This window comes from Mustelus asterias, chromosome 1 (genome assembly GCF_964213995.1).
Source record: "Mustelus asterias chromosome 1, sMusAst1.hap1.1, whole genome shotgun sequence".
Taxonomy (NCBI): domain Eukaryota; kingdom Metazoa; phylum Chordata; class Chondrichthyes; order Carcharhiniformes; family Triakidae; genus Mustelus; species Mustelus asterias.
In genome coordinates this window covers 144700456-144714940 of record NC_135801.1, presented here as the reverse complement: position 1 = coordinate 144714940, position 14485 = coordinate 144700456, and the positions used below count along the sequence as shown (strand labels likewise).

The 14485-nt window shown below is 43.4% G+C and overlaps 1 protein-coding gene across 4 annotated transcripts in view; it reads right to left on the bottom strand.

The window, feature by feature from the left end:
- Positions 1-14485, bottom strand: part of wdr7 (WD repeat domain 7) — a 660051-nt gene that overhangs the window by 503158 nt on the left and 142408 nt on the right. For all 4 annotated transcript variants that reach the window (XM_078219900.1, XM_078219908.1, XM_078219891.1 and 1 more), the window contains exon 15: positions 4951-5146. In XM_078219900.1, coding sequence (XP_078076026.1) covers positions 4951-5146 — 196 coding nt within the window. The remainder of the gene's footprint in view (positions 1-4950; positions 5147-14485) is intronic.

Genomic DNA, 14485 nt, shown 5'->3' with positions numbered 1-14485 from the left:
TTGCGTTAAAATAAGAAAAAACTTCAGCAAACTTCTGACAATGAAATACCCCCAAATGTCCTCCTGGATACTTAATACATCTCGAATACCTTGCAGTATGAATACTACACTAATTACAAGTATGGCTTTTTATTATTTCGTGGGACATGAAAGTCACTGGCATAGACAGCATTGATTCTCCAGCCTTAATTGACCTTGAGAAGATAGTTCTTGCAAATATTGCAGCTGTCTTCATTAGTGTGCCCCTGTGAGAGACTCTCATTGAACTGATCTTAAAATGTCTGCCCCCCCCCCCTCCCCCAGAGGCCTCATGGCCTAGTCACATGAAAAGCCTGAGGTGTGAAACCTGTTACATTTCAAAACCCAAACATCCCCTGTTTCATACTAAACTACAAATACAAAACATCCCTTTTTTCATAACAAACAAAAGACATGTTTGCATGCATGATCCTGTTACTCACTATACACCCAATGTCCTCATGCATTAACAACTGTTTGGTATACTGGGAAGTCTCTGCACATGCATTTATTCAGGCAATTGTAGATTATTCCATTGCAATGCCAACTTACCTATGCCTTCTAGATGGTAGACAGGCTTTGGGAGTCAGGAATGAGAGCGAGAATCTGGTGAACTGATCCGGCGACAATAATCTCTCTTTCAATGTCAACAAAACGAAGGAGATTGTCATCGACTTCAGGAAGCGTGAAGGAGAACATGCCCGTGTACATCAACGGGGATGAAGTAGAAAGGGTTGAGAGCTTCAAGTTTTTAGGTGTCCAGATCACCAACAACCTGTCCAGGTCCCCCCCATGCCGACACTATAGTTACGAAAGCCGACCAATGCCTCTACTTTCTCAGAAGACTAAGGAAATTTGGCAAGTCAACTCTCACCAACTTTTACAGATACACCGTAGAAAGCATTCTTTCTGATTGTATCACACTTGGTATGGCTCCTTCTCTGCCCAAGACCACAAGAAACTACAAAAGATTGTGAATGTAGCCCAATCCATAACGCAAACCAGCCTCCTATCCGCTGTCTCGGCAAAGCAGCCAGCACAATTAAGGACCCCATGCACCCCGGACATTCTCCCTTCCACCTTCTTTCGTTGGGAAAAAGATACAAAAGTCTGAGGTCACGTACCAACTGACTCATGAACAGCTTCTTCCCTGCTGCTGTCAGACTTTTGAATGTAGGATTCTATGATGCACCTTGCATTAAATTGATCTTTCTCTACACCCTAGCTATGACTGTAACATTACATTCTGCACTCTCCCATTTCCTTCTCCATGACTGGTATGCTTTGTCTGTATAGCACGCAAAAAACAATATTTTTCACTGTATGCTAATACATGTAACAATAATAAATCAAATCAAAATCAGGAGGCGCCTTATTCACCATGGAATTCCTAGTCGATTCATTTGATAACTATTGTGCTATTCACAAATAGCGCTAGAATTATTTTTCTCATTCACAAGCCTCGCATCTTGTAAGCTTTATGATATCATCTAAATTAATCTAAAATCTGTGGATCTATTTAGCTCTCATTTGAAATTTACATCTTATTTTAATTTACCTTGACTGAGCAGATAATGAAGATCCTTGACATTCAATCTATACTCCATTTGTGGTATTTGCGTAATTCACCAAGGTCATCCCTTTGTGGGATATAAATCATAATCTATGATCCATTATGGTTTTTCTATTTACACATGGTATGACACAGTATACCCATTCTGAAAGTGTTTGATGCTGATTGTGTCCATGTGGTAATTAATACCCTTCACATGGATGAACACATTGATTATGCACAGAAAATTTAAAAATGATTTCGTTATCATAAATTATTCTTAAGAATCATGAGCAAATATTGCTTAGATTTAGGGATAAGATGAGACATCATAGAATCCTACAGTGCAGAAGGAGACCATTTGGCCCATTAGGTCTGCACCGACCAGAATCCTATCCAAGCCCTATTCCCATAACCCCATGCATTTACCTAGTCCCCCTGGCACTAAGGAGCAATTTAGCATGGCCAATCCACCTAACCTACACATCTTTGGACTGTGGGAGGAAACCGGAGGACCCGGAGGAAACCCATGCAGACATGGGGAGAATGTGCAAACTCCACACAGACAGTGACCCAAGCTGGGAATCGAACCCGGGTCCCTAGCGCTGTGAGGCAGCAGTGCTAACCAGTGTGTCACCGTGTTATGGAATTCATGAATGATGAGTATGTTTTGACTTGAGGGGACGAGTAAGAGGAGCCATGATAAAAGGAAGCCGAAATATTTAAAAACATGGATAACATGGCCAGGTGGCCAACAGTCTGAGCAACTAGATCTCAGTAAGAAGTCTCACAACACCAGGTTAAAGTCCAACAGGTTTATTTGGTAGCAAATACCATAAGCTTTCGGAGCGCTGCTCCTTCGTCAGATGGAGTGGAAATGTGCTCTCAAACAGTGCACAGAGACACAACATCAAGTTACAGAATACGAGATCTAACACAGAATTGGGCAATCTAAATTAAACAGCAGCCAACAGCCAGGCCAGACAGGAATTCAGACAGGCCAGGTTTAAAACACAAACCAGTCAGAGGTGAGGAAGGGCAAACCTGGACTTGCCCTGGAGGCTGGACTGGAGGTGCTCAGCCCTGACCAAATAAAGGCACTATTAGTGTATCCCCCAGTTTCAGCCAGACTCCCTGGCACCTTGGATGCCGTAAGAAGTTTAACAACACCAGGTTAAAGTCCAACAGGTTTATTTGAACCTGAACCAAATAAACCTGTTGGACTTTAACCTGGTGTTGTTAAACTTCTTACTGTGTTTACCCCAGTCCAACGCTGGCATCTCCACATCATGACCTTGGATGCCCACAGTAAGAGTTTTAACAACACCAGGTTAAAGTCCAACAGGTTTATTTGGTAGCAAATACCATTAGCTTTCGGAGCGCTGCTCCTTCGTCAGATGGAGTGGAAATGTGCTCTCAAACAGGGCACAGAGACACAAAAATCAAGTTACAGAATACTGATTAGAATGCGAATCCCTACAACCAGCCAGATCTTAAAGATACAGACAATGTGGGTGGAGGGAGCATTAAGCACAGGTTAAAGAGATGTGTATTGTCTCCAGACAGGACTGCCTGCAAGTCCAGGAGGCAAACTGTGGGGGTTACTGATAATGTGACATAAATCCAACATCCCGGTTTAGGCCGTCCTCATGTGTGCGGAACTTGGCTATCAGTTTCTGCTCAGCGACTCTGCGCTGTCGTGTGTCGTGAAGGCCGCCTTGGAGAACGCTTACTCGAAGATCAGAGGCTGAATGCCCGTGACTGCTGAAGTGCTCCCGCTACAATCACCAGGCAAGACTGTTCTCTTCCTGTGGGGGAGCACTTCAGCAGTCACGGGCATTCAGCCTTGGATCTTAAGGTAAGCGTTCTCCAAGGCGGCCTTCACGACACACGACAGCGCAGAGTCGCTGAGCAGAAACTGATAGCCAAGTTCCACACACATGAGGACGGCCTAAACCGGGATGTTGGATTTATGTCACATTATCAGTAACCCTCACAGCTTGCCTCCTGGACTTGCAGGCAGTCCTGTCTGGAGACAATACACATCTCTTTAACCTGTGCTTAATGCTCCCTCCACCCACATTGTCTGTATCTTTAAGATCTGGCTGGTTGTAGGGATTCGCATTCTAATCAGTATTCTGTAACTTGATTTTTGTGTCTCTGTGCCCTGTTTGAGCGCACATTTCCACTCCATCTGACGAAGGAGCAGCGCTCCGAAAGCTAATGGTATTTGCTACCAAATAAACCTGTTGGACTTTAACCTGGTGTTGTTAAAACTCTTACTGTGTTCACCCCAGTCCAATGCCAGTATCTCCACATCATGACCTTGGATGCCCAGCATTATCTTTTATGGAAAGGGGCTACGTTCAACCCGTGCACCTGAGGATGGACATCTAGGGGGCCCTGGTGTGCTCCATATATGGAGCACTGGGTGCTGTGATCCCCATCCAGTGACCTCATTGGCTGAAAGCCAGAGAATTTTCCATAAGAGTGGGGAGAGGGGGATAAGCGGAGACACCTGGAGACCACCCCAGCAAAGATTCGACCTACAGCAAAGACTATATAAAGACCCAGTTACAATGGAAGATGAGGTGTGAGACCAACCCAAGTTCGAAGGCAAGCAATGACAGCTCCGCAAACTGGACCCGGCAGCTCAGTCAAGGTTATCGACATGGGTAACAGAAATCTCAGACAGATAGCGTAAAGTATTAAGTTATTCTGGGAATTAAGAATTGTTTTTGAACAAGTTTGTGTATTAAGGACTTGTTAGATAAAATTTGGGTTGACTCGTGAACTGAGTCTTGTCCTTTGTCCATCTCATGAGTAAGGGCACCTGGGTAAACTGTTTTAACATAAACTGGTCAAAGTGTCTGCCCGTTTCCAGACAGGAAAACCGTACCACATATGGATAGTTTTGAACAACATACACACACACATTCAAGAGCAACAGAAGTGATCCCAAGCATAAAGCAGAAAAGTTAGAGCTCTATTAGCTCGACAGAAGAAAGCGAACAGATCAAACCCAGAATATTACTCGAGTTCCAACAGAGCAATGAGAGAAGACACAAGTTTAAAACTGCACCCAGCTCCCCTCTTCACAATTTCTCCTCAACTCAGCATGTATATTTAACATTTACTGCACCTTCACCAAACACTTCTGCTTGGAATAGACCTCCACTTAAATAGGTAATTTATTGACCTAAAATGTCCAACTGTAAACTTCTTTATTATCTTACTTGAAGAGAAATTTATCTTTGTATCGAATGTAAATAGCTTAACATAAATAATTGTGAGGACTTAAAATTCTCAGTTGTTAAGCCTTTTGACTGCAAACATCATACAATATTAACAGCTATGCAAAGTGAGAAGTATAAACTCACCAGTGTCCATTTGCCACACGTACACCGATCCATCTGAACACCCGACCACGAGGTAATCATCCGAAGGTCTCCACTTGATAATTTGAATTGGAAATAGATGCCTCGATGCCAGCATTATGCACTTCTTGTCTCGAAGGCTAAGCAGACCCACTGAATGGTCGCTGGCGACTGAGCAGATACAGTACTGAACTCGAGACTACAGCCAAAGCCAAAAAGAAGAAAGCATATACTTATTAACATTAGGTAGATACTTTGATTGAGAGACATGCTTACTGAAAAGGACACTTTCTGTTTTGAATAGGACAATGTAAATTCATTAGATTAACCTTAGCATATAATGTCGAAATACAAATTGCTTATAGACTAAACTTGCAGTAACTTCCTCAGAGTGCCAACCAGTGGCAGATTGCAACCAGTTGCTGTAAAGCAGGTGAGTTTAAAGATCCCACTGAAAGGCAGAATAAAATTCCTAAGTTAAGTGAACGGGATGTGGGGGAGTTCGGACATCAGGAGCGGGGGTTCAGGCCCTGTCAGATTGGGGGGGGGGGCAGGGCCAGGTGTGGGGGATATCCCATGCAGGCTCAGTCTGGGTCTTTAAAATAGCTACGCTGAAGTTAGAAGTGGTTTTACATTTCTAACTCTTTCAGAGTTAAAACTGGCTGAACCATCCAAAGTTAGAAATTTAAGTCACTTTCCTGGATGGTTCACGATCACGAGGGGTCACGGGCTCAAGCTGAGAGGGGCGAAGTATAACTCAGATATCAGAGGGACGTTTTTTTACACAGAGGGTGGTGGGGGCCTGGAATGCGCTGCCAAGTAGGGTGGTGGAGGCAGGCACGCTGACATCGTTTAAGACTTACCTGGATAGTCACATGAGCAGCCTGGGAATGGAGGGATACAAACGATTGGTCTAGTTGGACCAAGGAGCGGCACAGGCTTGGAGGGCCGAAGGGCCTGTTTCCTGTGCTGTACTGTTCTTTGTTCCAGGCACAGTGCAATTGTCCAGGGGAAGTTAGCCTTTCTGACAACTGCCAGGTAAACCTTTAACTGGGAACTTCCAAGAGGGACCCTTCGGCGCATCTTTGGGGTGCTCCCCCCCAAATCCAACACTGGGCAGCCAGGAAGTCATGGACCTTAGTTTCAAGAGCATAGGCTGGGATAAAATTCAACTGAGGATAACAAAATCTACTTTTAGAACAGCAATTGATGCACTATTGAAAGTGCAGACTATTCCAATTCTCGCCTTGTCAGTTTTCTATTCTCTGTAAACTGCCACTCATCCAAAACTCTGCTTCCTGTATTCTAAACCACATCAAGTCACACACACCAGTCATGAAGCTCAGTCTCTCTCACAAGGAATTCCAATCTTCACCTTCAGAGTTCCAATCTTGGAATTCTCCCCAAAGGTTGCTCCAACTTGGATGGCACCACAACAGCTCACCTCAGAGAATTTCAATGTTGTCTCCCAAGATTCCACTGCTCTGGATTCACAAGGCTGCACTCAAGCACTAACTCACAAGCACAAGTTCAGATGTTCATGCTACTGTCCCAAAGACCTGCAACACAGTCACCAACTTTCTGCTGCCTTCTTGGATTTTCAGGGCTTCACGTAAGCAATGGTGTTCCACCCCCGGTCACTTCCCCTAGGTCTTGGTGCTATTTTCCATCCTGCACAGGCACGCCAGGACCGCAGAATATAAAAATGATAGAACTGTGCATGTGCAGCCCATTCCCTGTCTGCGCATACACACAAGCTCCAAGGTCTGCCTGCAGTTGACCCTGACACCCACTCTCAACTTTAAACTAAATTCACTCTCAAAAAAAGCAAAAAGCAAAAGGTATTAAATGAGTCAATTTCTTTCAATATTTATAATTTCTAAATATACTCAATATTTTTGTGACTTTCAAAACCTCCATTAAGTATTTTTGAACCAGTAACCTGGGCTTCAACTCTTTTCTCCTCCCAGAACAATCAAATGGCATCAACTACAGCCGTGCACTCTCAACATTTGTACATTACTTATCAGAATTTGCATGCATGCATCAATTTGCCCCCTCTGTACTATGCAGAAGAATGCCTGCCCTTGGTCTGTGACAAAACGCATGCTTTTTTGTCTTTTGTGAAGCATTTTGAAACCAACTTTAGCCTGGATTTACTAAATTTGATTTCAGACAAGTTTCACATTTAAAAATTAAAATCACCCCTTTGAATCTTTGAATGGCATCAAGATAGATACGTCGCCGGGTCCGGATGGGATGTACCCCAGGTTACTGTCGGAGGCGAGGGAAGAGATTGCAGAGCCTCTGGCGATGATCTTTGCGTCGTCGATGGAGACGGGAGAGGTGCCGGAGGATTGCAGACGGGGTTCCTATTTTCAAGAAGGGGAATAGGGATAGCCCAGGAAATTACCGACCGGTGAGTCTAACCTCAGTGGTTGGTAAGCTGATGGAGAAGATCCTGAGGGACAAGCTTTATGAGCATCGAGAGATGTTTAGTATGCTCAAGAATACTCAGCATGGCTTTGTCAAAGGCAGATCGTGCCTTACGAGCCTGGTGGAGTTCTTCGAAAATGTGACTAAACATATTGGCGAAGGGAAAGTGGTAGATGTGGTTTATATGGATTTTAGCAAGGCGCTCGATAAGGTCCCCCATGCAAGGCTTCTAGAAAAAGTGAGAGGGCATGGGATCCAAGGGGTTGCTGCCCTGTGGATCCAGAACTGGCTTGCCCAAAGGAGGCAGAGAGTGGGTATAGATGGGTCTTTTTCTAAATGGAGGTCAGTCACCAGTGGTGTGCCCCAGGGATCTGTTCTGGGACCCTTGCTGTTTGTCATTTTCATAAATGACCTGGATGAGGAAGTGGAGGGATGGGTTGGTAAGTTTGCCAACGACACGAAGGTTGGTGGGGTTGTATATAGTCTGGAGGGATGTCAGAAGTTACAGAGGGACATAGATAGGATGCAAGACTGGGCAGAGAAGTGGCAGATGGACTTCAACCCAGATAAATGCGTAGTGGTCCACTTTGGTAGGTCAAATGGGAAGACGTAGTACAATATAAAGGGAAAGACTCTTAGTACTGTCGAGGATCAGAAGGACCTTGGGGTCCGGGTCCATAGGACTCTAAAATCGGCCCCGCAGGTGGAGGAGGTGGTTAAGAAGGCGTATGGTGTGCTGGCCTTTATCAATCGAGGGATTGAGTTTAGGAGTCCGGGGATAATAATGCAGCTATATAAGACCCTCGTCAGACCCCACTTGGAGTACTGTGCTCAGTTCTGGTCGCCTAATTACAGGAAGGATGTGGAAAAGATTGAAAGGATGCAGAAGAGATTTACAAGGATGTTGCCTGGATTGAGTGGCATGCCTTATGAGGATAGGCTGAGGGAGCTCGGTCTTTTCTCCTTGGAGAGACGTAGGATGAGAGGAGACCTAATAGAGGTGTACAAGATGTTGAGAGGCATAGATCAGGTGGACTCTCGGAGGCTTTTTCCCAGGGTGGAAATGGCTGCTACGAGAGGACACAGGTTTAAGGTGCTGGGGGGTAGGTACAGGGGAAATGTTGGGGGGAAGTTTTTCACAAAGAGGGTGGTGGGCGAGTGGAATCGGCTGCTGTCAATAGGGTCTTTTAAGAGACTCCTGGATGAGTACATGGGACTTAATAGGATGGAGGGTTATAGGTAGGCCTAAAAGGTAGGGATATGTTTGGCACAATTTGTGGGGCCGAAGGGCCTGTTTGTGCTGTAGTTTTTCTATGTTTCTATGATAGTAAAAATAAGCCCCAAAAGTGGTTCTAAAAAGACTTTTCTCATAAAGCATACAACCAAACTGAAAGGGCAAAAAACTAAGGTAGAAAGTCAGGTACTGCTGATCAATTATGTTTACTGCTCATCTATAATTCAACATAATATTTGTTAATAAAAATCCAAAAAAGTCTGACTTCATATAATTTCTTTCATGACCTCAGGATATCCCAAACTGCATTTACAGTCAATTAAGTACTTGTGAAGTAGAATTATCATTGTAATGTAAAAAGTAATTTCAATTATCTCGCTTTAGCTTTGAGAATTCAATCTTCATTTTTTTCAAAGTCTTTTCGAACAAGCAGAAACTCAATTTCCACAGGATACTCAGAGTATTATATATATATTACTCCAGCACAATCTTCAGGTCCCCATGCGGACATGAAGATCGCACTGGACGAAATATACACCACTACGAATAGCCTTGAGACGAAACATCCCGAGGTCTTGTTCATCATGGCTGGGGACTTCAATCAGGCCAAGCTCAAGAGCGTACTACCAAGTTACCACCAACACATCTCCTGCTCCATCAGAGGCCCAAACATCCTAGACCACTGCTACACAAATTTAAACATGCCTACCGCTCTATTGCCCACCCACACTTTGGCAAATCAGACCACAAGGCTGTGCTCCTGCGCCCAGCTTACAAGCAAAAACTGAAGCAGGAGAATCCATCAAAGAAAGTTGCGCAGTGTTGGTCTGAGGAATCAGATGATCTTCTATGGTGCTGCTTGGAGTCAATAGACTGGTCAGTATTTAAAAACTCTGCGACCAGCCTGAACGAGTACGCCACTACAGTAACTGACTTCATTAGTAAGTGTGCTGAAGACTGTGTGCCAAAGAAGCAAATCTGTGCGTTCCCCAACCAGAAACCATGGATGAACAGGGATATCCACTGCTTGACGACGTCCAGGTCTGAGGTGTTCAAGTCAGGCGACATTAACCTATACAAAAAGCCAGAGACGATCTAAGGAGATCCATCAAAGATGCCAAAAGACAATACCGGACCATTCTGGAGTCCCAAGCTAGCCACACCGACCCCCGCCGACTATGGCAAGGTCTGCAAGACATAACAGGCTACAAGATGAAGGCATGTAAAATCGCCGGCTCCAACGCACCCCTCCGTGATGAGCTCAATGCATTCTACGCCCGTTTTGAGCAAGGAGTCAGCGAGAGCATGCCCTCCATCCTGGAAGCCCTGGATGAACCTGTAACTGGGTTACAGATGTCAGAGCAACTTTCTTGAAGGTCAACCCACGAAAAGCAACGGGCCCAGATGGGGTACTCGGACGTGCACTCTTTTACAGATACACCATAGAAAGCATTCTTTCTGGTTGTATCACAGCTTGGTATGGTTCCTACTCTGCCCAAGACTGCAAGGAACTACAAAAGGTTGTGAATGTAGCCCAATCCATCACGCAAACCAGCCTCCCATCCATTGACTCTATCCTACATTTCCCGCTGCCTCAGCAAAGCAGCCAGCATAATTAAGGACCCCATGCACCCCAGACATTTTCTTTTCCACCTTCTTCCGTCGGGAAAAAGATACAAAATTCTGAGGTCCCGTACCAACCAACACGAGAACAGTTTCTTCCCTGCTGCTGTCAGACTTTTGAATGGACTTACCTTGCTTGATCTTTCTCTACACCCTAGCTATGACTGTAACACTACATTCTGCACTCTCTCATTTCCTTCTCTATGAACGGTATGTCTGTATAGCGCACAAGAAACAATACTTTCCACTGTATGCTAACACAGGTGACAATAATAAATCAAATCAAAAATATATATACATACACACACACAAGAAATCCTACATCTGCACAATTCCTACATGAAAAACTGACTTCACGAAGATGCTTTGTAAAAAAAAAAGTTGCTGTTGCCATCAAAGTTCTTCCTATGTAAATTCATCAAGAATTGGTGATATCGTCGTGGCTTGTACAATTTGCCCACTGTGTTCCCGCAAATCACAAACAACTTTCTGAAAGTTTTTCACCTGCAATTTCTTCCTCAGCAACTGAAATTTTGAGCGTTAAAAATAAGTACCTAAGCAATTAGTTTTTCTGACAAACGTTGATTTTACAGCTATCGGTTTTCTTGACTGGCTGAATTTTTTAAGTAAGGAGCCTAACAACACCAGGTTAAAGTTCAACAGGTTTATTTGGTAGCAAACGCCACGAGCTTTCGGAGTGCTGCTCCTTCGTCAGATGGAATGGAAATCTCCACTCCATCTGATGAAGGAGCAGCGCTCCGAAAGCTAGTGGCGTTTGCTACAAAATAAACCTGTTGGACTTTAACCTGGTGTTCTTAGACTCCTTACGGTGTTTACCCCAGTCCAACGCCGACATTTCCACATCATGAATTTTTTAAGACATATGTACAAAGTCTCAAACTGCTACCGGAGGATTTTGAATTTGTGTTCTCTGCATTGTTAATCCAGATGTCTAAATGATGAATTTGTTAACTTAACTGGTAGCCTTATTACATACAAACATAGGAATTAGGAGAAGGCCATTCGGACCCACGAATCTGCTCCATTTGATAAAGTCATTGCTGATTTAATTGTGACCCCAACACCACTTTCCTGCCTACCAGGATACCCTCTGACTCCACTATTAACCAAGAATCTATCCATCGCTGCCTTAAAAATATTCAATGACCCTGCCTCCACCTCTCTGGGGAAGTGAGTACCATAGACTCGCGACACTCAAATGAAAAAAACTTCTCATCGCCACCTTAACTGGGAGACTTGTTTTTAAAACTGTGCCCCCTAGTTCTAGTCTCTCCCACAAGGGGAAGCATCAAGTCCCCTCAGGATCTTACATATTTCAATAATGTCACCTCCCATTCTTCGGAATTCCAATGGAAACAGACCCAGCAAATCCAACTTTCTTTCATAAGATAACCACCTCATCCCAGGAATCAGTCCAATGAATGTACTCTAAACTGCTTCTAATGCGTATAAATCTTTCTTGAAATAAGGAGACAAAAACCATCCACAGTATTCTAGATCTGGTGCATTGGCCATGTTTAATTGCCTCTTAGGTGAGATTAACTAGCCACGGGAAATGTGTGGGGTTACAGGGATAGGGCAGGGGAGAGCGCCTCGGTAAGTTACTCCATAAAGACTCGATGAGCTGAATGGCCTCTCCTCTGTACTGGAGGGAATCTATGATGCTATAATGGTCTGGTCTCATCAATAATCTATAAAACTGTAGCAAAACTTACCTACTTTCAAGTTCCATTCCCTTTGCAATACAGTTTGATGAATTTACTTAAATAGTTTTCAGTATTAATACGGAAATAAGAATTTATAATGGAAATTTAAAAATGCAAACAGAACAGACAAATCTAAAATGGGGACTAAATTATGTATATCTGCTCTGTCCCAATTAGCCCCATTGGCTAACCCTGCTACACCTGATAATTACACTTACTCTGGATTCCCATCTGCAATGTCGCAGTGGATCGATTACACAAAGTGCCATACACGTAATTCAGTTGGGAACAATTCTTTACATAAAAGATAACTTTCAACATTCTGAAAGGAACTGTTTTTAACCCCACTGAAAGCAGCCTCTAACCCACTGGTCTCAAAGTTGGGTGTCTATTTTTTTCTATGTGCTTGAAGGTACAAGGTGCCTGTCTGAATCCAAGGTCATGGCCCTTCCCTAAAAATTGTGATAATGCCCTTGCTTTTGCTTTAAAACTTGGATTGATGGCATTGGGAATAAGAATCATATGCAAAAGAACACTGTCATTGTGAGTGCATATATAGATATCCAAGTGACATGGATCCCACTTCTGAAAGCATGCCTTTGTACTTTCAAGTAAAATTGGATAGCTAGCTTTTTATAACCCTTTGATAGTAAGAGCTGTAGACATTCGGGGAAACAAAATCCCCATTGGCCAATCTAAATGGAAAGTTGGATCTAAAACCACTCTGAACGGTTATCCCTAGGGACAAGGTCTCAGCCTCATCAAAGTACATTTTGTAGCAAGAATACAGATAGTAATCTTGGACTATGCTCGGTATTATAGGCAGCGACACAACTTTGTTTATTTACATATAGCGCAGAGTTTATTTTTAAAAATCTTGCGTAATGTGAAAATTGTCCACTTCTGCTTAGTGCCATAAACAACAGCTCTATCTCCATATCTGAGATGACAAGGGTAAACTCTAGCTAAGTGAAAGAGAAAACGTTGGCGCAGAAGTCTGAAGTGCACATTCTATATACTCCCCCAGGGAGGAATAAATGCCCATAATAATCTTTAAAAATAATAATAATTTTTTTTAAAAATCCAATTCAGTGCCTACTCAGACTACAAGAGCACAAGGCTTTTAGACGCAAGGTGGGCGATGTTCAATAAATGTTGCTTAAGCCACAATAAAGTTTGAAAATGTATATGGCAGCCTTAAAAGTAAAGCTGCACACTGCATCTGCAGTACAAACGCATGCAATTGATGCAAAGCAAGCTTTAAAACGTTCCTAAGTTCCAAATGTCAGAAAATGACAGTTTTTCACAAGTGTCACAAAAATAACAACCCCTCAAAAGTACCAAGAACTTGCAATAAACCTACAGCATACCTCAGGGAGAGCAAAGAGTCTCAATACACTAAGAAATAAAAATCATAGGTTGCACATGAGAAAAATAAGAATATGAGGATTATGCACGAGAAAGAAATTGCAGGTGAAGATTGGAGAGGACAAAAACATAGTTAAAAAGATTTTTTTTTAAAATTTATTTACTGGACATGAGCATCGTTGACTGGGTCAGCATTTAATGCCCGGGAAAGACTTTCATGGCTAAGCAAGGAAGTTAAGGAAAATAGAAAGACAAAGACTAAGGCACACTGCATTGCAAAGACCAGTGCCACACTGGAAGATTGGGTCCCTGAAAAAGTAATAAAAAGAGCAAAGGTAAATGATGAAAGAAAACTCATGCAAAATATAAAAACGAACAGCTAAAGCTTCTATAAGTATACAAAGAGGAAGGGAGTAATTCAAATGAATGGTGGTCCCTTGGAAGATGGGGCTGGGGAGTTTATAGTGGGTAATGCAGAAATGACCGAGACATGATATTTTGCCACAGTTAGAACATAGAACAGTACAGCACAGAACAGGCCCTTCGGCCCACGATGTTGTGCCGAGCTTTATCTGAAACCAAGATCAAGCTATCCCACTCCCTATCATCCTGGTGTGCTCCATATGCCTATCCAATAACCGCTTAAATGTTCCTAAAGTGTCTGACTCCACTATCACTGCAGGCAGTCCATTCCACACCCCAACCACTCTCTGTGTAAAGAACCTACCTCTGATATCCTTCCTATATCTCCCACCACGAACCCTATAGTTATGCCCCCTTGTAATAGCTCCATCCACCCGAGGAAATAGTCTTTGAACGTTCACTCTATCTATCCCCTTCATCATTTTATAAACCTCTATTAAGTCTCCCCTCAGCCTCCTCCGTTCCAGAGAGAACAACCCGAGCTCCCTCAACCTTTCCTCATAAGACCTGCCCTCCAAACCAGGCAGCATCCTGGTAAATCTCCTCTGCACTCTTTCCAGCGCTTCCACATCCTTCTTATAGTGAGGTGACCAGAACTGCACACAATATTCCAAATGTGGTCTCACCAAGGTCCTGTACAGTTGCAGCATAACCCCACGGCTCTTAAACTCCAACCCCCTGTTAATAAAAGCTAACACACTATAGGCCTTCTTCACAGCTCTATCCA